Here is a 24,623-nt window from a genome sequence, read left to right on the forward strand (position 1 = left end):
ATCTTCAAATAAGGAATAAGCTGGGAAGCACAAAAGCGTTAATTAAAGTGAGAGCGGAAGTAGGCTCTCGGAGTTCTAGAGCTCTGGTTTCAGGTTTCCTTATGAGGCTCTTTGTGTCAGAAGCATTGCTAGACAAATACTGTTTTTCTAAATGTGATTAGTATTTTGTTACATCTGTCTTCCCCAAATGCCAGTTTACCTTTACGACGCCACCCTGAATGCCCCCTGGCATCCCTACCTTTAAAACCCAGTTCAACTGAAACCTCCCAGGGGAGGCCCTACTCGTATCTCACACACTCTCATGCCACAGCTGCCTCATGGAAGGCGCTAATCTTGGTGACAAGTGTTACAGTGGGCAGACCCCACGACAGCCAGTACCACCCACCCCAACATCAGCGTCTGGAAGCATGTAGACAGCTCCAACACCTAAACAAACTCATGACACGAGCAGAACCTAGGATGATGCCAGACGTCCAGGCTAGCACACTGAGTGACAGACACTATACACACAGGGAAAACTTTGAAGAGATTGGTGGTGATGCCTAAGTACTTTTACAAAACTAAGCAAAACCAAAACTGTAAAGACAACAATAGAGTGTGAATCAGTATTCTAAATTCAAGGTAAGGATTGTGTTTATTTCTAGGAACGAGCTAGGAGTCCAGTGTGTAGATGGGTCTAAAGGCACTTGAGGTGGTCAGTCACCAGCCTCATTAGGAAGGGCTAGGACTTTTACAGAGAAAGGCAACTGTGATTGTTTTCATTCTAAGTCAAAACTGTTCAACTATTCAAGTGGCTTCGTGACCCTAATAAAATGATGAGCCACCCATATTGAACTACCTATCTTCAGGGAGATATATTTCAAGGAATTGAAATTTCACAGCTAATGTAATAACCCAACCCGCTTGAGTTTCTAATGATAAATCAAATTGCTACAGAAAGAAGTTGCTGAAGTTTCATCTCAGGGCCACTGAGAGGTTCAAAAAAGGATTCGTGCAGCCACAAGCAATAAAGGCAGCTCCAGTTAGTCATGACCATACGCTTCACTGTAGGACAGGATGGCTTACATGAAGAACAGACCAAGTCATGGCCATCGATTTAATTTAGAGTTTAATTTAGAATCAGTCTGCCCAGCTAGAGAAGAACAGGGCTCTTATTCGTGTGCCTCCTACCACACCATGAGTTTCTAGCAATGCTTTGCATTGAACAGGCATGAATAACAGCTGTTATTGGACCATTCAGATCCAATGCTGAGAAGATCAGCAGTCATCGCTAGATCTGCACCTTTTCTCCTTAAGTGCTCCAAGAGCACAGGCCAGGCAGTGTCTGTGTTCACCTGTTTTCTCTCAGTAGAGCCACAGTCAAGTCTAAAAGAATCTTCTCCTTGCTGTTATCGTGGTGTGCAGTATGATTAAACCGCTTACTACCTTTCAACATAGCCTGTTCGACAACAGCCCTCCTGGACCGGTATCTGTGACTAACCCATCTCAAATAGTTCTCCAAAGTGAACATCAAGACAAGACAATGGCCAGGTGGTAGTGTGGGCCTTTAGTCTAAGGACTCAGAAGGCAGAGGCAGGCGGATCTCTGTGGGTTCAAGGGTAGCCTGGTCTGCAGAGCTAGTTCTAGGAAAGCCAGGGCTACACAGAGAAACCCTGTCTCAAAAAACAAAACAAAACAAAACAAAACAAAAACCAAAACAAAACAGAACAGAAAAGGTAAACATGAGCACAACTTAAAAGAGAATTGTCCCTTGGGAACAAAATATTTGAGAACCTAAGGACAAACATTTTGTTTGTTTTAAGAAATCAAAAACGAATCACAGTCACCCACTGTTTTATCTAACAGCTGTTATTCATGCCTATTCCAGGCAAAGCAACACTATAAACTCATCGTGTGGAAGGAGGCACACAGGTGAGAGGTCTATTCTTCTCTAGCAGGGCAGACCAATTCTAAATAAAACAGAAACATTCGAGAATTCATAATTGAATAATTGAAATTCATAAATTTCATAAGTGCTATGAAACAAGATGGACAACAGCCAGAGTGTGATTTGGGGTACACAAGCCACTCCCTCATAAACTATGGCCACCTAGGCTAGGCTCTGGTGGTGGATGCTGAGAACATCCATCTAGGCTGGTGTTAGTCTGTGCAGGTGGAATAGTAGGAACAGAAGTGTTAAGTAGCAAAGCCCAGAAGCCAGCTGGAGCCAGACTGGGAGGTGGCAGAACCTCCCACGACAGGTTTCCTCACTGAGATGGAACGCCACTGGGATTAAAGCAAGAAAAAGGTATGTTTTTATAAGATAATTCTCTCTTGGTACCAATGAAGGACTCTGCCATACAGACATTAAGAAAGGACCACATGGTGACTGACAGCTGGGGTGGTCAGCCATGGTAGACCTGCTAGAACCTGACATTAAATAATGGGGAAGACCAGAGAGTCCAAGTCCATAGCCACACCTAAGAGGGAAGGAAGGGGGGGGGGGACTATGACTAGAACTTCCATTCTGCTATAAACTAGACTTAGGAAAGATACGCAACCCAAACTGAGGAAGTAGTTCTAAACCATCTGTAACTCAAGAACCCTAAGAGATGCATGTTTTCCTATTTGGTTTCCAGCTTACCACTCCCAAGTTAAAAGTACAAGAACAGTCTCAACCAGAGTCCCCTGGAAAAGGTTTTAAGTACAGTAATGTTTCCACAATTGTAATACAGAGCCCCAAAAGTCAGATCCCGAGGGACCTACTGGCTAATGACAGGAAGGAAAGAGCTGTTTAGCCAGTGAGGATTTTCCAGTCTTCAAGACGCTAATTTGTAAATTAACTTTTGATAAACTAGGTATCAATCTAGTCAATACAGTTTCCTTTTAAGAATCTTCTGGGGGAAGAGATCAGAGAAATGGCTCAGTTGTTAAGTGCACTGGCGGCTCTTCCAAACGACATGGGTTCAGTTCCTAGTATTGACATAGTAGCTCACATCTCCAGCTCTAGGGAGTCCAAGTCCTCTTCTGGTCCACAAGGGCACTGCACACATGTGGCACAGGACATAAATGTACACAAAACACCCATACACATAAAATAAAAATAACAAACTCTCAAAAACATTTTTAAAATCTCCTGGGCTTGCTCACTGAGATTACTACAAGCACTTAAGAATGACAAATTCTATATTGCTTTTAAGATGTAAAAAAAAATAATTTTTACTGGATTATAGGGTCATTCTTTTGTGCCTGAACTAGGAAATTTTAACATTACTTTGGTGATCTTATCATAAATGAAGCAAAACTTATTAGCATACCGATGTATTATGTGTATCCATACCTCCATTTTAATTCTCTTTGGAGATAAGTCATCTCTCTCACCACATTTTAACCTAAAGGGAAGGGAGAAAGAAAAAGCTTGAGAAGATAGCCAATTTTATTAGCGAATGATTTCAGTCTGTAACACTGCCTCAGAACACGTGATTCTGAAACCATAGCATAAAAAAATGACTTAAGTAACCACTTACATAATGAAAGCCACCGTCCTGTCATTTCCAAGTTGATATTAAGGGACATGTGCACACCATTACATGCTGTAAAAAGCCTCTGACCTGAGAACTTGACCAGAGAAAGTGCTACTTCACAACAATCTAACAACAACAACAAAGTATCAAGGAATGTCTCCTTAGAATTCAGCAGGAACCATTTAAAACATAATGATAAAAAATAGTCATTTGGAGTTAATGCATAAGACTGTATGAAATAAGACCGCTGTGTGTAGTTTTTCCCAAAACTGCAGACACTCTTACCTGGCTTGGATGTGTCCCTTCTGGGAACTATCACAGAGCTACTAACATACCTATGACATGGCACCATCAGTGCTAGGATATCCCAGTCTTTGAGGTACCACCTTGATATGTGTACATAGTTGTATATGTGTGTGTGTATATATATGTGTACATATGCATGTATATATAGATAGATATTCTTTCCAACTAAACTATGAGAGGTCAATCTAACTTATAAAGACACTAACATACAAAAAAAATGTATCTTAGAATAGGCAAAATGCAATTTTATTTATTGTGGTATTATTTCCAATAACAGAAGACTGCACACAAGAATCCATAACTAACAAAGGAAGCATTTCTCTCCCAGCCATCACCAAGTCTGGCTGTTAATGGGCGTGCCACTGTGTCTGATGGGCTGTGAGACTATGTCATCATGCCCAGGTCTATGTCACAGAATGTCTATGCCATGGCAAGAACAGTCCTGGAGACTGTAGCTTTCAAAGGAGGAGGTATAGGAGGATTAAGCAAAGAAACAGAAATCTCTGTTAAGATCAGAAGCTCCAGTGGCCACCAAGTAGTGGGCTGCTGTAGACAATTACATCCTGTTTATTTCAAAACTCAGAGAGAGGTTTTGGGATGTCTTCAGCAAGAATACATAATAAATGTTTGAGCAGGTAGATTTAGCAAATGAATTCAACATCAGACAGTGCATCATCTATTCAAATAGCAAATGGTACCTGCTGATACATTTTTTTTTATGTTTTTAAGTTCCAGTTTAATTTAATTTAATTAAAAAGGTGTCTTTGAAACAATGTTTTTAAAGGTCTATATGAGTCATAATCGTACTTTCTCAGAAACATTCATATTCCATCTATGAGCAATGCTTCAAACGGCCTCTACCCACTGTGCAAATGCCCGGCTCCCGCCTTACCTGGTGGTCCTGTAAGTGTATTTATAGGTGACTTCTCGAGAAACCTGCCTGGCCAGGGCAAAAAGCTCATCTCTCCTCGTCAGCAGGGCATTGTCCTTCACACACAGCTGAGCGGCTGCCTCATTAACAGTAAGCTCAACATGCAAAAGAAAAGTTTTCAGAAGTATAAGGATCTCTTTATCATTAGGTAATAGAAATAGAAAAGCTCACATCTTTACAGGAAGAGATAATGCATGAAGTCCCCCCATCCTTGTAGCAGCCTTCAGAAGGGACAGCTGACCTTCGGTCTTCTACAGCCCAAACAATCTGAAAAAAATTATCATACCTTTACTACCTATATTTATTTATTCTGTATTTTTGACTAGGTAGAGGACTCTATGGTGATAAATATTCTGCATCTCATTTCTTTTATGGAAAAAAAAAACCCAACATTGATTTTTGAAATAGTGACAATCTTTCTTTAGCTAACCCTGAATACTGCCTGGCAGCGTTTCTCATGTGCACTGACACAAAAGTTCCTTGTGTGACACTAATCAGATCACTTAAACAGCAAAGCTGTGACAAGTCAGACTGGCACTGGAAAAGCGACGTCTGAGACTTTTTATATTTGCTTAATTCAGTACTTGTTAAAATATTGCCAATACTGCTGCTGGCTGATCAAACACCTGTACTAAAACTTAAACTAGCAAGTATTATGGCAAACATGAAAGTCCTAACTTGTTAACGTGCCACTGTGCTCCCCGTAGCTGGGTCAGGCAGATGCAGGGGACTGCTGGAAGACAAGCTAGCCTTCTTTTATAAAGTAAGAAGTGTCCTCCGTCAGTGTGGGTCACGGCAGGAAGAAGGGCTTGGTGTTAGCAGAGCTGGGACTAATTCTGTTCAACCACTCATGGCTATGTGACTCTGGGCACACAGAGATGTCTCTAAGCCTCGATATGTGTGAGAGCTTACTGTGCCGGCTCCCCAAAGGCTGCCACAGTAAGAAATGGAGCTGTATGAAGCTGGTATGAAGCTGGTGTTTGGCTCTTGTTTATTTTATTAAAAAGTTTAGTCATTCACTTTTTCTCTCTACCCAGGCACCTAACCTTTCCTACTCATAGTTTATTTCGCTATACTAAGAGCTGCCAACCCCTCTGTTCATCTATATACTTCTGTATCTTTTATTTTTACCATGTTTTATGACAGAAACTTGCCTTATTTACACCAGCACCTGATAGAGGGCCAATGCATAATAAATACTGTTGATTGATAATTTTAAAATCCTTTATGATATTGTTTTTGCCACATATATAAAATGTTATTCCAGTTAAGAGCACTACATGACTTAAGCTAACCTCGCCTAGATAACCCCAGTTCAAGTACTACAAGCAGAAGAGGAAAGGACATTAATAAATGCACACCTGTGCCTGCATATCTAATTATGCGGTACGAGCCCCAACAAATGGACTGTTAGATCATAGAACACACTGAATTTAATAAGACATTTTAAAGATTAATTTTTATTTATATATGTCTTGATGTATGTCAGACGTGTGCAGATACATGAGAGGTCAGAAGAGGGTATAAGGTCCCCTAAAGTTGTCTTCACAGCTGAATGCTGCCTGACATGGGTGCTGGGGACTAAAGCTGAGTGTTCTATAAGAGCAGCAAGACACTTTCAGCTGATGAACCGTACCGCCAGCACTTTTTATGTCCGACCACAATTTCCCTGTAGATAAACTACTCCAGATCACACCGCAAACACATTTGGGGAGATCATTCCTAGAGTCCTTTCCAGTGTTGCTTTCTAACTTTTAAGAAGCTTTACTTACTTCATATATGTACATGGCTTTTGATTCTGTTTTCATTTATTTGATCGAAGAATAAAACGAACTGTGATGGTTAACCTGAATTGTCAATAAGATGAGATCTGGGAAACAGGCCGTGGGGAATGCCCATAAAAGATTATCTCTAAGCAACAGGCCTCTGTGTACACCTGTAAGAGGGTATCTTGACTAGGCTAGTTGGGGTCGGAAGGCACATTCAACTATGGGTGGCACCATTCCCTGGGCTGAGATCGATCGAGGATGCACACACACACACACACACACACACACACACACACACAGTGAACTGTCCCTAAGCACTCACTGTTCTGTTCTACCTGACTGTAAGCACACGTGACCAATGCTTCCAGTCCTTCTGACTCGGCTTCCCACCATGATGAACTATGAGCCCAAATAAACTTCTCCTTCCTTATGTTGCTTCTGTCAGGACATTTTATGAACAGAAAAATTAAGATTCAAGCCAAACCAAAACCAAACAAGCAAATAAACAAACAAAAAAAAAGCTGACTAAAACAAACAGAGAGGCTATGGCAGGGACATTACCAGAAATGCTTGAAGAGCCAGAAAAAGAGCAACGCATGTGGGCTCAAAACAAAGATGGCTGTGCCCAAAGAGCAAGTAAGTTAAGGATGGAGTGTCCAAACTGGTCATAGTGTCACAAGGCTGGGAAGTGTGTGAAAGGACCAAGAGGCATGGCTCAGCGCTCCCCAGAGAGAGGAGTCCTAAGTCGCTACCATCCACAAGGCTCCAAGCAGGGGCATCAAGGAACAGTATTCATCCTGGATCTCAGAGCTATGTGGGAAAGAGCAAAAGACAAATCTCTCCACACTCACACAGACCTCCAGCCATAAGTCACTCACACTAAATGGGCTGAGACCTTATCCTTGGTTGTGTCTTCTGTTAAATTGTAGAAATAAATCCAAGTAAGTGCTATCAGAAGCCACTCCCTTCCATGGGCTTCTAAACCTTTTAAGGAATGTGAGTTTAGTCAGAGAAATTAGACACGAGAAGTAAGGCCAGTGAGATGGTCTAATGGGTAAAGGAGCTTGCCACCAAGCCTTCTTGCCTAAGTCCATTCTTCAGGACCAGCATGGTGGAGAGAACCAACTACCATGTAATTCAGCTACAAAAAATTAAAAAAAAAAAAAAAAAAAAAAAAAAGTAGCAAGGGTAGGGAAGATTCACTCACATTTAGAAGCAAACAAAATTTTAAATAACCCATGAGTCAGTAATCATAAAACAGAAAATATCAAAACTTTAAGAATAATAATGAATCCATGCACACTGAAAACTCAAGAGCTACAACTGCTTAAATCAGAAATGTAAGGATAACAGAATATTAATGAACAAGAAGAGACCATGGACACAACGTTGTCGCTTAAAGGCAACCACTGACACTACATACCAAAGCATGGCTGCTTCAATGGTTTATTCACAAAACATAGGAGGCAGTTCTGGTGTTTTGAATAGGAACAGCCCCCATAAACATAGGTGGTTTGAATGCTTGGCCCATAGGGAGTGACACTATTGGGAGGTGTGGCTTTGGGCTGGTGAGATGGCTCAGCGGTTAAGAGCACTGGCTGCTTTTTCAGAGGTTATGAGTTCAAATCCCAGCAACCACGTGGTATCTCACAACCATCCATAATGAGATCTGATGCCCTCTTATGGAGTGTCTGAAGACAGCTACTTACATATAGTAAATAAATAAAAACCTTTGGGCCAGAGTGAGAGGGAGAAAGGAAAGAAGGGAAAAAAGGAAGTGTGGCCTTATTGGAGTAGCTGTGACCTTACTGGAGGAAGTGTGTCACTGTGGGATTGGGCTTTGAGGTCTCCTCTGCTCAACCTAGGCCTAGTGTGGCACACAGTCTCCTTCTGCTGCCTGCAGGTCAAAATGTAGAACTCTTAGCTCTGTCTCCCGGCACCATGTCTGCCTGCATGCTGCCATGCTTCCTACCATGATTATGGACTGAACCTCTGAACTGTAAGCCAGCCCCAATTAAATGCTGTCCTTTATAAGAGTTGCTGCGCGCAAAGCGTCTCTTCGCAGCAATAGACACTCTAAGACAGAAGGCCAATCAGGGCCCACTGACCCTGCCTGTGTTCGCAGAGAAAAAGAAGGCCAATTGGGGCCCACTGACCCTGCCTGTGTTCTCAGAGAAAAACTATTGACAAATTTCTGGGCAAATGCAATGGGTGGGTGCAGGACCAAATGGATTAGGTTAGGTCACAAAACTATAAATAACTGTGCTAGTGTTCAAAGATGAGTGAAACCAACATGTTTAGAAAAATGTAAACTTAACTAAGTGATTCAAGAAGAAGAATCGTACAATGTATTTCTTAAAGTCATCCTAGGAAAACCTAACACCTCTTTTCAAGTGTCAGGTGCTGAGAACTCTCAGGCCGAGAGCACAGAGTAAAAGCATCGTCATCTATGCAGAATGTCCTCCTGTGTGAGTGTTCCAGACCCAGTTCCTTCTCTCAAAACTGGAACTTCTAGGATCTTCTAAAACATCTCAACTTTGACCTGTCACCTCTGCACTGGCAACTGACCTTCCACCCAGCTGACCTCTCACCTCTGTGCTGGCAGCTGACATCTCACCTCTGTGCTTGCAGCTGACCTCTCACCTTGATGACCTCTCACATTTGGCATCACTGTTTCAGGGGCCTGAGGTTTTATCTTGTTAACTTCTTAGCACACAGAGTTTCATTGGAATTATCATTTACTTGTCGACTACTCTCCTTTCCTTTTCCATCTTGAAGCTCTAGAGTCCTTTGACCAGAAGGTGCTATCCTCAACCAATACCATGCAGTGCAAACTACTGATGTACATATGTTTCTCCACACTCTCTGCTACCTTGCTGTTGCCAATTTCCATGTAACCTCTCATCACCCATTGACTCGAGATCCAAAGCACACTGCCTGCCTACTTTACCACCTCCTGTCTCCAACTGTGCCTCTGGGTACATGAAATAATCTACCTGCTGAAATTTCTAGTACCACATCTGCAGCTGTCCCTTGTCCCTTAGCATTGGCCCCATACCAAGAGTATGTATGGCTGTAAGTTTTGTCATTGCACAGGAGTATGTGTGCATGTGTACATCAATTACCTATTCTTTACTTTAAAAGTAAAAGTGTAGGACAACGTTCTATTGTATAATTCTTTACTGTACAGGATACAATGCTTTTGAGGACAAATACAAAAGTGTTTACAAGAAAAAAAAATCCTGCAGACTTGGCTAGAGTTGATTTTTTTCCAGGTGTCAGAGGTGCTTGTAACCACTAGGAACTACAGACAACACTTAGCTTTGAAAGATTTAAATAAAAGCATCCAGGGTTTTTAATAAAGAAAATTCTCTGAACAGTTAGATGGAGCCAAGGAAGTTACTTACATATTCCCTTATTTGGGAACTGAAGATAAACTGGTAATATATATTTTTTTAAATCTTATATATTTAGAAATACTAAAATGTCTTCCTCTGACTTAAGCAGTTAATATTTTCGTGATTCCTGAAAGGTCATGATAGCACTACTTTTTATTCTCAAATAAATTCAGACTCCCAGTGTTCTCCAAGGTCTGAGAGAGGCTGAGAGCTGAAGAGGAACGGATTCTGTGGCCTGTACTTTCATCCACATTAGTGGATCACATCTGCACGCTGGAAACGAAGCGCAGTGAGGAGAGCTGTCCAAGGTGAAGTCAGAAGCTAGACACCCACCTCCTGGCACCAGCACTCATTTAGAGCACACTCTTACTCAGAGACACTTACACACCATCCGAACCTACTTAGCTAATGAAGCAAAGGGCCTTGTAGTGAAAGTGAAGTACAAAAAGAATTCTTTTAGGGCTGGAGAGATGGCTCAGTGGTTAAGAGCACTGGCTGCTCTTCCAGAGGTCCTGAGTTCAATTCCTAGCAGCCACATGGTGGCTCATAACCATCTGTAATGTGATCTGGCGCCCTCTTCTGGCATGCAGGCATACATGCAGGAAGAACACTGTACACATAAATAGATAATGTTTAAAAAAAATAATAATTCTTTTGAGTTGTTTAATATAAGGAGGGATTTTTTTTCATAGTGAAAATGATTAGGTTATTAAAGTAATCTTTGTAAAACTTTTACTTTGATAAAAGTATGGGTTTTCTACTCAACTTTGTGTTTCATCTGTAAAACTTTAAAAGTTACATAAAAATAGGTTAGGGCATGAAACTAAAATCACGAACACATGTTACCCTTTTCCTATTAATTACAGCTTTTTAGCTGGATACTATTATTGTTTACAGATAATAAAAAAGTACCAAAGAGCATCAGAATCCTCTGGTTCACTGGTCCCTGTGAAGCAGGAAACATGATGAGACCCAATCACTTATAAGCTAACTCCAAAAGAGACCAAATCACAGACTTGATGTGATTCCAGCCATTCTTGCTAACCAATTCTGTAATCATGAACTTCAGCCTTCATATCCAAAACCATTTATTTTAAAAGACCAGATGGTGAAATTGCTGAAAACAAAATTAACATACAAAATTCAGCCAGTGATACATTAAAAATGTAGTGAGAAAAAAAAAACCTCATTTATATCAACCTGTACATCTTAGAGCAAGGAAAATTATATGTAATATATGTAATATAGACATTCAATATACAAGAATTTGGCCAAATAAAAATATGCAAAATATATGTAACTAAAAGACATATAAAATTAATTACTAATGTAAGTAGTAATGTAAGAAATCTAAATAGGAAAAAACATATACTGTTCTTACCTATAGGTCCCTTTACTATAAATATGCCACCTATTCCCAGTTAACTTACACATAAAACATTTCTAATCAAAATAATACTTTCTTTTAGAAACTTGATACATGTATCTAGAATTTTATTTGGAAGGAAAATGTATAAGATTAACAAAACCATAAAGAAGAAAACCAAAACAAAGAAAACCAGAAAAGGAGGAGTAATGAAGAAGCATGTGTTTTCCATGCAGACTGCACTGTAAAGGCACTCAGTTGAAGCGAGTCTATCCTAGTGAGGAATAAAGGTCAGCTGAGCCATGCAGGGTCAGATCAACAGATAAGACTGAGTAAAGCCAAACTCACATGTAGTAAACCAGTCAACTGTCAAAGGAAAGATGACCATGTGGGAAACAGTAAGACAAAGGGTTCGTGTCCATAAAATGGAAGAAGTTCTTGTTTTGTTTGTTTTTGGGTTTTGTTTTGTTGTTGTTTCTTTTTGTTTTAGACAGACAGGGTCTCACTGTGTAGCCTTGGATGTCACTAAGATAGACCATGTTGGTCTCAAACTCACAGAGGTCTGCCTGCCTCTGCCACGTGAGTGCTGGGATTATGCCTAGAAGCACCCGATTGTTTAAAAGACAAGTGAACTACTAAAATAGTTTTATGGACAAAAAAACTGATTATGTGTTATAGGAAAAGAAAGTCATTCTCACTAGGAAAAGCAAGTCTAAGTTTTCATCCACTAAGACTGGCAGAGATTACAATGTTAGCTATATTACTAGCAAGTGTGGGTAAACACATTGGCATAGCGATGATGGGACCAGGCTTCCAGCGTTTCAGAACACAGGTTAGCAGCAATTAGCAGTGGACTGAAATCTTACATCTGCACACTCCTTGATCCCACAATTTACATGTTGGCATCTATTCTGCAGAAGAATATGCATGAGACTATAAAAAGGTATGTGTGATTAGGGCTGGCTCAATGGTTAGGAGAGCATATAGTGTTCTTGCAGAGGACCCTTGTTCGATCTCTCAGCTGCCTAGAACCCCAGCTCCATGAGGTCTGACACCTGTGCCCTCTATGGGTACTGACATAACTACCTACACAACAGAGCCACAGACATAATTAAAAAACAACAAAAAATTTTAAGGGTGTATCATAATGTTCACACACTAGTATATAAACTTATTAAACTGGGAACAATCTAAATGGCATTGGGAAGTAAAGAGTTACAGTGGATAATGGCCCATAAGGCAGTGCACAGATGAACCAGGCAGCTTCCTGAGGCAACATGGAGTGTCACCATCAACAAAGGGATCTGGAGAACAGTTTGTGAAACATGAACTCAGGTTTGTACATGTAAAGATAAGTCTGTGAACGTTTACAAATCAGTAATTTACATCTTTTATGTCAGAATACCTTCACAGTGAATATATGTTCCTTTCCATATTAAAGCACAAGACTGGGGAGAGAAATATGATGTTGAACAAAATACTATAGTCAACCTAATTTTTTTCTGAAGGTTTATTCCTTTCTTCTAAAGGGTATGTAGTTATTTAAAAAGTCTCATTATGAAAGTCTTCTTAACTTCTGAATATGAATCACTTTCTAAGCACTCACTGGACACATTAGACTCTAGAAACAAAAGACAAAAAACATATTATCCAGCAAAGGACAGACCAGGATATAATACATTACAACAAAGTGTTCTAGAGCTACTGAGACAGGAGGAGATGTAGGATGAAAAGGAAAAAATGAAATAGATGTGACATCCTACTTGGAGGAAAGGCTCACAACAAAGACAAGCTTACATCTGCACTGAATAATCAAGGTAGGTGTTGGCTAGATAAACAAGAATAACTAAGAAAGTGCAAAAATGTATGCATATACTCAAATGAGGTATGCGTGTGTGTGTGTGTGTGTGTGTGTGTGCACGCACGCACACGCTTAAGCAGAACACTCTGGATAAAATGTTGTGGAGATGAAACAATGAGACCTTTGTATGCTAACCATCTAACTAAAACAAGCTCCAAAGATACACTATCCATCCCAACCTTCATCTAACACAACTTGTTTTCCACATTAGCTGGAAATTGCCTTATGTTCTGGTCATTTTATAGTTTGCTTTTTTTTTTTAAATAAAGGTTAATAATAAGTTTTAAAATGATGATTCACTTTTAAAATCCTTTTATTTCTTGACTAAGAAACAAATCACACTGCAAACACAAAACACATGCTTCACGGCTTGAATTCTGACATTTATCTAAAACCTACCTTATATTGTAGTTTTAAAATTCAAATGTGTTTGAGTTCAACAGAAGGCAGCCCTAGGGCAATAAACAGCCTCTGCTCAGAACAGAGATGTCACACTTCAGCATTCTCAGGGATGCTCCAGTAGTGTTCCTCCCTGTAACCCATCAACCAGCGCCCTGCAGTGAACAGCAGCGAACACAAACATGCACCCCCAGCACCACACACACCACAAACACTGCCCCCACCCAACACCTCTCTCTCCTGTCTGTCTGTCTGTCTGTCTGTCTGTCTGTCTGTCTGTCTCGCACTCAGGCACACACACCAAGCTCCTTACCTCATGCAATGTGAGGTGTTTACCATCCTTTCTTTTAGAGTCAAATCGCCCATAGATGGCGCTATACTTTCTAATCTCCTCCTCTTTGTGTGGGTCTTCGTCACTCATCTCGAAGATGTGACCAATCATTTTGGCCAACTTCTTATTGTTCTTCAGCAGCTCTTTCACTTCATTCAAGTCACTTTTGGGCAGCGTGGGGGCCATCCGCTCCACACACTCGGCCACAGAGAGTGCAGCAGCAGCATCCAGGGCCTCGCTGCTTTCCTTTGGAGAGGCTGGGGAGCCCAGGTCGGCTGGGGAAAGACTATGCTCGCTTTCAGTGGCGTGGTGTCCTTGCCAAAGTCTGGATTCGCTGACGCTCTGCAGTGCTAAACTTGCCACGTCTGACTTGCCCTGACCCAAGCTCTGCACACAGGTGGTGGCAGCACATTTAGGGATTTTTAAATGTGGCTCTCGTGAGCTGCTACTCCTTTCGTAACTATTGCAGGATATTCCCAGCCACGTGGGCGATCCCTCTGGTAATTTATAGATGGGTATGCTACTGACAGGAAGGGAAGTCAATGGCTGATTGAAAAGGCCAGGGTTTGTGACCCAGTCTCTCAAAGCCTTCTGAAGCCTTCTAACATGAAGGGGCTTGCTTGCCATGCCCACAAGTGCCATGATTTCCAAAAATTCCTCTTCTCCAGCTTCACACAGTTGCTGGACATCATCACCACCTTGTTGGATAAAGGCATCAAAGTAAGAAAGCAGATTGGCTTTCTGCAATATTCTATACAGTTGCAGCTCCCCCAGGGTCCTAGGTAGGGCTGTGGCCATTACTGTAGATGGGCTTAACCTACAAAACAAAGGCAAGAAAGACTCATCACACATGCCTCAAGCTTTTTAAATGGCTTGCAACACTGTATTATTTACATAGCAATATCGCATTCTTTAGAAAGCAACATGGGCAAAACAAGACACAAAGTATCTGCAGAGCAACCAGTAGTTACAGATGCATCCCCAACAAACATACTCTATCCAGCTCTACTCTTCACAACTCAGCAAGTCAGTTGCTAAACTGACCTATGTTTTCAAAGGAAAACAGCCACTAAACACAAACCAGGAACTCAGACCAAAGCTCAAAAAGGGTCTACCCCATATTTTCAGCTTTGCATTTTCTTCCCTTCATGCTGTGGACATGGTGGTGAAGATGAATAAAAACCAGCAGGAAGTAAGATGCCAATCACATCACCATTCACTGAACTGTTATTTTGTGCCAGGCAACATGACGATGAATACTATTAGTATGTCATGTAGCCCTCCAAGATAGAGCTATTTATAAATCTAGCCAGTGAAAGAGATCAATTTCAATGTGAACTGAAGATAAGAAAATAGGTGTTATACTTAGAGATGGATGGGCGGGTGAAGGAACGAGGGAGAAACTGTGATAACTTAGGCATGTGGGATACGGAAGACGCAGAGTTATCACTTATCAACACTTCCTATGAGCTCAGAAACGAAGGCTGGCCAGGTACCTCCATTAAGCAAAGCAACCTTGTAAGCAACACACCCCTGGATTAAAATAAAATGAGACAACCACTGAAGCCCAACACATGAATACCACAGAGGCAAGCAGAAGACCAACTCTGCTGCTGTGGAGGAAGCTGACTGGGGACAACTAGAATACTAGGAGCACAATGGAAGACAGAGTCACCGTGCCTGGACTTGCTTTCAAAAGCCACCAACTAGACTGCTACAAAAATTGCAATCTTAGCCACTCTAATACAGAAAGAGTCTATCACTCTAAGCAAAGCACTACTTATGTAGTCCTATAATCCTTTTGAATTATTCATGTTTTGATCAACTACCAATCTCCTCCAACTTCCAATAGAGGCAAAAACTCTGTATTTACATGGACTAGTACAGGCATGGCCTCAATACATTTCCTGCAGATTAAAAATATAAAGAGTGTCCAATGCCTTCTGCTAACACCTAGGGAAAAACTATCTAGTGTGCTTTTGAAAACGACTTTCCTTAGACCCTCAGTTCGTCTGTATGAGACTCTGGATTTAACTGTACAAGAAGACTCTCACTTTATACACCCATGCAACAAAACCTGCATGCTCTGTGAGTGCCTCAGGACTTCGGGTCTACCGACACAGTCCCTCCAACTCAGTCCTCTGAGTAAAATGTTCTGTCTTCTAAATCACCTCAGTGAGGACCCATCTAGATAGTGTCTATCACATAATTGGACACTAGGCCCCAAAACACAGCCTTGAGAAGTAGACCAAGTTTAAGTGTGTATTAAACTACACTATCCATCAGAAGGGTTCTGGAGTGTCTGGATAGAACCAAAGAAATTTACTTTCTCATCATTCACCTGCATAGCTGCTCTACATACGTTTGCACTAGAACAGAAAAAGAAAATCCACACACATAAGAGCATGTATATGCACAGTCCTTTTCATAGGAGGACAGTGGTTTTACAAAGTTTATTGAGTGATAAACTAATTCACCGTATTTGTTTCCCAGATCATGAAATACAGGAAACAGTTCATTACTTAGATTAACAGAATCTTTCAGTCATTTTATAACAATGGGAGGGGGAAAAAAGGAGCATTTACTAGACAAATAAAAAATATAAAAGGATCTTAGGACCCCAAAGACTCAAACTTAGACTGTAGTCTTCCGAGGTAAGGCAATGGGGTTAGAAGAGAGCAGTTTCCAAGTCATCTCCTTTCTTGTGTACTTTACCAAACCCCCTAACTCTTGAGAGAGACCTCGTGGACTGGTAAAGCAGCTAACCATGTAAAGAATGAAGGGAATAAGGGTCCATTTCCAAAGTCAGAACAGCATAGCACATGAAAGACAGACACACTGTTTGGAATCTCAAGAGTCTTTCTCAAGATCCACCCTTGAAGCTGGGCAAGGACATTTCTCCCCAAGCTTTCCCCCTAGCAGACTGTGTCAGCTTCCTTCAAATCCTGCTGGGATAATTTTAATACCTACTACTTCATACATTAACTTGATTTGACTTAAAACTTCTATTGAGATTTTCCGTTTCCACAAAATCTGTAGCTATTCATGCTTCAAATATGAGGGTAAATTAGCTGGAAATAACCTCTGCCTGTATCTCTCTGGACCGGGAATCAAAGGATCCTGATGCACCACTACATTCCAGTAATTGACAATACAATAAATCCACCCAGCTAAAGCTACTGCACCTGGCTGTTGCAAGCACCATGGAGCATTACCTCCATTCTGACCTTTTCATAAGACCCATGATTTAAAGAAACCATTGACTTATTCATTTTTGCTGTTTCCTAAAGATAACCCAGCTCTGCTACCCCTGCAAAGCATATAATCCCTGTTAACTTGGTCAGTAAGAAGGACCACAGCATTAGAAAGATGAATTTTGAAAGAAAAAAAAATTCATTCAGAATTGGTTTTAGACCAGTCCTTGCTCACTAAGCTCCTAAACCTTACACATCTCTCCCCATTGGCCCAGATAACACTGGTCAGCCTGTGCTATGTGAAACTGAGCAGAAATAGTGACTGCTCAATTCTTTTTTTGTTTTTCCTCTCATGAGACTCAGGCAGAGTCACGGGGGGGGGGGGGGGGGGGGGGGGGCAGGATTCAAACCGGGAGAGCAAGGGTGCCGGTCGCCCTCTGGCAGCCACCCCTCGTTCGCTGACTGCTCAATTCTTATTTTGCTAGGGAATAGAATTTTCCAGGCCAGGGGTTGAAGATTCAAGGTAAGACAGAGAGAGGCCTTTCATGGTCTCCAAGAAAAAGAGGAGGCTTTCCATCAAGTCTGTGGCGTCAGGACCCACTGGGATATCCAAGATCTTGAGGGACTACTAAGTCTTCACCAGGGCATCCCAGCAATCTCTCTGTCACTCCCTGAAGTGTTTGCATTTGACTCTGATAACGGTACACTCATTTTTCTTCCCTGTCTTCCCCTACTATAGTCTAAGTTCAGGCACTCTCTGAAGACATTGTTGGAGCACAGGACACACAGCGTCTGTGGTACTTCTAAGACTTAGTCCATGCTAAGTATGGTGTGTCACATAAATATGTAGAACAAATTGGAAGCAGTGTATTTAGAGCCATTTTAGAAATTCTTTCCCAATCTTAAGTCACAATTTACTCAATAAATTTGTGTGTTTATACAACTTGTCAGCAACTCAAACAGCAGTTTTTAAACTCAAACATCCTAACATAATACAGTCCACAGATATGCTAATTAGATACTAGCGCAATACAAAATGACGGCAGAAAAATACTGCCTTTGTTTTCTCCAATTAAACTATTGGTTTCTATAAAAAGCAGAAAACTTGAGCTGTACAGTAAAAACAATGCACTTCGTAACCTACCCATAGTCTGGACTGTGAGTCAACAGGGTTCTAGTTGCATTTGGGGTTATCCTGCAGTGAAGACTGTGCAGTGCAAGGGGTGCATGTTGTGTGTTCAGAACCAAGGCCCCAGTGACAGTGACGATGTAGGAGGCAACATAGGCCGCCCTGCCAGAAACTCCTCAGCCTCTTTACACACTTAATTCTACATATTTATTTATTTGGTTCTTGTGAGTTCAGAAACCTTTTACTATTGCTAAAACCTTCACCATCCCACACACTGAATTACATGACCCCACATGAGGTCAAAACCCATACTTTAAGAACCTGTGGCTTAAGGGGCTGGAGAGATGGCTCAGTGGTTAAGAGCACTGACTGTTCTTCCAGAGGCCCTGAGTTCAATTCCCAGAACTCACATGGGAGCTCACAGCTGTCTGTAATTCCAGTTTCAAAGGATCTGGCGCCCTTCCACAGACATGCAGGCAGAACACCAATGCACGTAAAAAAAATAAATTAATTAAAAAAAAAAGAATGTGTGACTTAGTGGGATAATTCATGAGCAGATTATGGAGTCACTACAAAGAGATCTCAAAGTAAAATTGAAGCTTTTCATTACAAATGAAAGTAAATGAATGCTTCCCTGATTTCACAAGGTACAAACTAAAGTGTAACTAAATTTGTAACTTTAAGAATGCCCAGTATTTTCTCAATGAACAGTGCTAAAAGTAAAATAATCCTGAGTATTTGCAGGGTTTTGTTTTAAAAGTGATTCTCATACCTGACATACTTGAAAGTGATGAGCCTGAACTGTTTTTCTGGGCTGTAATCTGGCACCCCACCTGAAGACTGCCAAATCCATGCTTGGGGTGCCCAGAATGGAGGGCATGGCCTTGTCTGCTTCCTGACTTCTGGATTCCCAAGTCTGTCCTCTGCAGCCCCTCCGTCCGTTCCATTGCACTGCTTTCCCTGTTTCCCAGATTAATCAAAATGTTTCACCATTGTTTTCCCTGCTTCTGCATGCCCCTGAACCATATCATCAGCACCAGCCTGTTTCTTTCTGTTCCCAAAGCTCTCAATCCTGGTTTCCACTGCTTTTTGCTCCCACTTCAATGAGGTATGGCTGTTCCCTCTTCTCTGCAAGTTTACCAGAGCTTAACACAAGCAATCTAAACTACGCATATAGGTATCTCCCTCCCCTACCCCAGCAAGCTACCTTTCAACCCTTCTCTCAGGCCCTATCCTGGGCATTGCTCCATAGCCTTTCCCATAAAACCTTTCACACTCAGCCAGGCTATAGATTTTCTCTTGGTTTTCAGACTGCCCACAGTAATGTTTTCCTTTCTTTCTGTCCAACACCCTCCCATGTTTTTTCTTTTTCTTTTCTTATTCTAGTATTCAAAGTCCTGAGGACCAGGAGAAAAGGCTGTCCTCCATGAAGATCAGTTAAGCATCCGCATACGTTTAAGTACTGTGATACATAGAATGCAGAGGGCTTCACAGAAGAAGTCAGAACAAAGGGAAGACAATGCTGTGTGGTTATAGGCACCCTGAGGACAGGAATTAGGTCTCATTAATCTTTTATTCACCTTCATTCTCAGCAAAGTGTTCCGTGTTGAATACTATTTCTACAAGGATGGCTATAGAATGAAACCCAATATTTGAGTCAGAATTTCACCAGCAGCCTCCTTTCCTATTTCAGGGGTACCCTCTCAGCAACTTGGTGTCCCACAAGCTGCCAATCAGGCGGCAGCACATTCCTTTGCTTCCTGCTACTTCATCTCCTCCTCTTTCCTCTCCCTCATCCTTTCATGGAGGGCTATGCTGCAGACTCTCATAACAGGACTGTTTACTGAAGAGAGCAAGGAATGAAAGCCAAGTGCAGGAGTTATACATGGTCAGAACTGTAAATGTTCATTGTATATGAACCCAACCCCCAAGTCAGCATTTTTAAAAAAAGAAATTAGAGGCTCAACCATGAGAGATCCTGGGTTTTTTCTGTCTGTGTTCCTAAAGGTCCAATGCAGTGTGTTTCAAACAAATAGCGAGCATCTTATAAATCACACTACCTTTTAACAGACTCGTGTCTATTCTTAAATATTTGCCTGCAATACTAAAAGAATGACTGCCACATACACATTTATCACCTCTGAATATATATTTAATATACTCTCAGGCGGTCCAGGACAGTCCAGAAGACTAGCAAAGAAACTAGCAAGAAACCAAGAGCAGCATCTCCCGTGAGGCCTGACTTACCTTTGCAACAGAGCCTGAACTTTCACTTTGGGAGCTTGTGACTTAACAGCAACCTCCTAACTTACAGAAGATGTGCATCATTTACAGATGAAGGGGAGTTAATTCCACTAGATGGTTTCTTTCTTAATAGCTAAATGATGTCTGTTGCGTTCCCCCGCCCCCCAGATGAACTTTTAAATATGAAGAGGACATTGGCCTTAAAGCCTCTCAAGCACCAGCAAGTTTCAGAGTGTAGCTTGGAAGCAGAGGCTTGGGAGAAGGGAGCAGTAGCCACAGCGAAGGATGAGAGAAGGATGAGATACAAAAACATGTCTAGAAAAGGAGGACCCTGTAGGACACGCAGATTTCACACTTCCAATACTAGAATCCAGAACGCAAAGCTAGAAAAATGTTTCCATGTGGTTCAGTTGCACTTCATGGGTTAGGTAAGACCACAGCGTTCCCTGGATGCTCATTAAGTCCTAAAAAGACATCCTTAGACAGCCTCACTCAAAAGCAAGGGCTTCTGTTGATGCTGGGGGATGAACAGCCAACCAGAAGCATGCTATGCACACACTCTCCCATGCGCTACATTCCCAAGCCCACAGTGATAAATCTTAGGTCAAGACAATTTAGGTCTTATTGCTCACATAGCTATGAACTACATCCTGAGCTTCTAATGACTTTACGCTAATTTGGGATAATTAAAGTATTCTTCCCTATGGATTCTTCCTGCGATTCCAAATAAAACTGGGAAACTGGGAACAGTTTTTTTTTTTTTTTTTTAAGAGACTCCTTTAAAATTCAGTCCAAACAATAAAAGGTAAGTTTAAAACATGTTTATTAAAATTAAGAAAAGGTAAATTGGACTTACTTGTCTATTAGACAACTATATATTAATACCAACAGACAAACACTAACAACTCATATGACAGCTGGGAATATATTGTTCAGGCAATAGAAAAGGTATTTGGCAGGCATTAAAGCATATAGGTAGTCTACAGGCAACATGTCTGCATATATAAATCTCACGGCCTTCAGAAGTTTCTCTGTAAAAAGTATTGGCATACCACATAAATTAACACACAGCTCCTAAATGTGCTGGAAAAATGACACATTATTTGAAAGTTTAATGATATGTTTTAGCTGTGAGAATTTTCAAGATGAAGAGTAATGCATTTTTTTTTCCCAGCATCAACTTCTGAAATTTCCCGCCTGTTCCATTATTAAGGTGAGAGTATATTATACTATTGGATGAGTTATTGAACATGTCAGATCAGATCGGAAAGGAAAGTTGCACTTACTATAATAACCACACTAATTCTTCTCCCCACCACTAGAAGCAGGTGAGAGATGAGTGGGCCCCCAGCAAAGGGGCAGGCATTCTTACGGAATACTCAAGTGACTGCTTTTTATTCTTTAATACGTTTGATAAGATCCACAGTGAAGTATGAACACGTGAGAGAGTTGCACAATAGCACCGTCTGAAACTGTTTATAAGATGGTCACTTTCATGAAAGCAACACAAATATGATGGCCCTGTGGTATATAGAACACATTCACATTACGTCAAAACCAGAGATTTCCTTTATTTAAAAATACGCAACAAAACCAGGTTTACTATAATGAAATAGCCAAGGCCTAACTCTAGGACAGATTCTAAGTCACTAGACCCAAAACTCCACCACACTTGCTTCCATCCATCCATTTTTTACCCTTAAAATCTAGAGTTCATGAAGCAAATTCTTCAGAGGTCTGCCCTACTTCATAATTTCTTCTCTCAAAGCATCTACAGTACAAATTTCAATAAACTGTATGCCCTTAAAGATGAGGTAAAAGAGATATGAAATGCTTTAGCTGATTGTTTAAATAATGAAGAGGAGACAAGGCCAGGTTTTCTATAGGACATGGTTGTTATTAACCAATAACAAAAGAAAAACTTTAGTTTAGGTATGATTATGCACTTACAATCAGTTACTTATTTGATTAAATGTATTAGACAGAATAGCTCACTAAAATTTTCTATGTCGATCTGAAGAATTTGTCATCTGAAATATATTCACATCTAAGGGACAGAATGAAGTACAATATCCAGTGCCTCATGTGTATTTTTCTTACTGCTGTCACTAATACAGTCCCACATAACAGGAGACTCGGCCAAGGAGAGGAAGTCTGCTCAGTAGTGGAATGGCAGGTTAAGCAAAAGGTGGTCAAGTCAAAAAAAAAAAAAAGAGAGAGAGAGAGAGAGAGAGAGAGAGAGAGAGAGAGAGAGAAGAAAAAGAAACAAATTATCTCTCTAGCACTCCTTGAAATTATTTTCTTTCAAGATGTAACGTTCCAGTATCTAAACTAGAAACAGAGATGCAGAGATGAAGGCTGACGGTGCTGCCCGTCTACAAATTCTCAACAGTATACTTAATTAATCTGCTTGAGCTTAATAAAAAAAAAAAAAAAAACAGAATTAAATATCTCAAAAGATGCAAGCTGGAGGAAGAAACCTTCAGTGGAAGTCACTTGTACTGGCTCAGAAGCTGGGTGTGAAGCAGCTCTTTCAATCTCAGGAAGACAGCCTCCACCCTGGTCGGTTATCCTATACCTAGGATCCTATATACATCCTCTCTCCAATAGCTCTTCTTAAAACCGGCAGATGAATTATAAATGTCATAACATATATTGTACAAAGAAAGAATTTTCAAAAAGTGAATATTTAAAAAGGGTAATTGGCTGCGTGTACAAAACAGCGAACCATTTCGGATGTGACTAATCTATTTTAAATTCGGTTCCTCTGCTCCGATGCAATCTAATATTAACTATTAAAACTGCCAAAATATTTTTAAACGAGATCCTAGAATCTCCTTAGAGATTCTGATCTTTGCACTCCGTAAAGTTGGCAGTCACGTCACTGGCAAACCAATCGGTAGTGACAACTTACTCCAAACCAGCTCTTTCGGATCAAATTGTAAATTAGCAAGCACTCTAAAATTTCCCAAGCCTCCCTGAGCCAGGGCATGGTTCCTGCTGGTCGCCCGCTGCAAAACTTGGTCAGCACAACCTACAAACGCAAATTCCAGCTCGACCCAGAGACTCCTTGCAGATCTCCGGGGTTTGACCGTACTGTGCAGATGGTGTCTGTCCCCATAAGGTCACACACCTGCATCCAAAGCTTGTCTGTCTTACACGTGTCTGCCCATTCCCCACTCAGCCTCAGAGGCTCGGCGACTCCCGCTTCCCTGCACCTGGGTGCCAAGTTTCTGAAAGCCACTTCCAAGCAAAACTCTCCTTCCGCTTTGAAAACACAACTACAGTAGGAAGGGGCGGATAACAGGAAGAAAACGGAGACTCAGCGGCACTTTTAGGAAGTCCCTGGTCGCCGCGGAGCTGGCACCCCACGCGGGCCCGCGAGCGCGTCCTCCCCGCCCAGCCCGCGCCCCCCTCCCGGAAAGACCTGGCGGCCCCGCCGAGCCACACGCCGGCGCCCCCCGCTCCGGCCCGGCCCGAGGCCCTCCCGGTACCTACGCGGCCCGCGGCTGCGGCGCGCTCCGCGACGACGGCTCTGCCGGGCTCCTGCGGCGGCTGCGGCGGCCGGGACGCCCCCGCGCCCATCGAGGGGGGCAGGGACGCGGTGGGCGCGCGCTCCGTCCCCCGCCCGCCCCGACGGCGCTCGCTCGGCCGCGCGGGCGGAGGCTCGGGCGGAGGCGGGCGGCGGCGGCCCGGGGCGCCCTCCCTCGGCCTCTCCCACCGCCCCTCCCTCGGCCTCTCCCTCTCCCTCCCCCGCCACCTCCGCCGCCCCCGCCCCGCCCCGCGCGCTGTCACATCGGGAGATTCCGCTCTTGCTCCATTCGCCGCTCCGGCTCCCGCCCACGCGCGGCCGAGTGACGCAGATCCCGGCGTGGGCGGCCGCGGGGCGGGGGTGGGGGCCGGCGGGGCTGAGGCTCGGCGCGGTCCCGGGGGTGGCCCATTCCCACGGCAGCTGGGAGCGCGCGGGTGGGGGCGCGCACGCGGGTCGGAGGAGGAGGCTTCCGTGGAGCGGCGGACAGCGCCTTCTGCCAAGCCCCGCACCCGGCTCGCCCAGGACGGGGGCGGGCGTGGGGGGGGGGGAGGCAGAGAACCGCAGGTGCGGCGACGCTGTCCCACCTGGCCCACCCCACCCTGTCCCCACCCTCGCTGGGGCCTGGTTTGAGGAGGGAGGAAAGGGAAAACCTCTGGCCTG

General features: G+C 42.5%; 1 protein-coding gene across 2 annotated transcripts in view; it reads right to left on the bottom strand.

Moving 5' to 3' along the window:
- Nab1 (NGFI-A binding protein 1) overlaps positions 1-24,105 on the bottom strand; it is a 40,551-nt gene extending 16,446 nt beyond the window's left edge. Inside the window, exons 1-4 of one of the 2 annotated variants that reach the window (XM_034498166.2) lie at positions 23,930-24,105; positions 13,847-14,681; positions 4,702-4,835; positions 3,320-3,371 (exon numbers count right to left, since the gene is read on the bottom strand). In XM_034498166.2, coding sequence (XP_034354057.1) covers positions 3,320-3,371; positions 4,702-4,835; positions 13,847-14,662 — 1,002 coding nt within the window. In that variant the 5' untranslated portion in view covers positions 14,663-14,681; positions 23,930-24,105. Of the gene's footprint in view, positions 1-3,319; positions 3,372-4,701; positions 4,836-13,846; positions 14,682-23,925 lie in introns of both variants that reach the window. The other variant, XM_076931929.1, reaches the window with a different exon arrangement.
- Between the last annotated feature and the right edge of the window lie 518 nt (positions 24,106-24,623).

This window comes from Arvicanthis niloticus, chromosome 3 (assembly GCF_011762505.2).
Source record: "Arvicanthis niloticus isolate mArvNil1 chromosome 3, mArvNil1.pat.X, whole genome shotgun sequence".
Lineage (NCBI taxonomy): Eukaryota > Metazoa > Chordata > Mammalia > Rodentia > Muridae > Arvicanthis > Arvicanthis niloticus.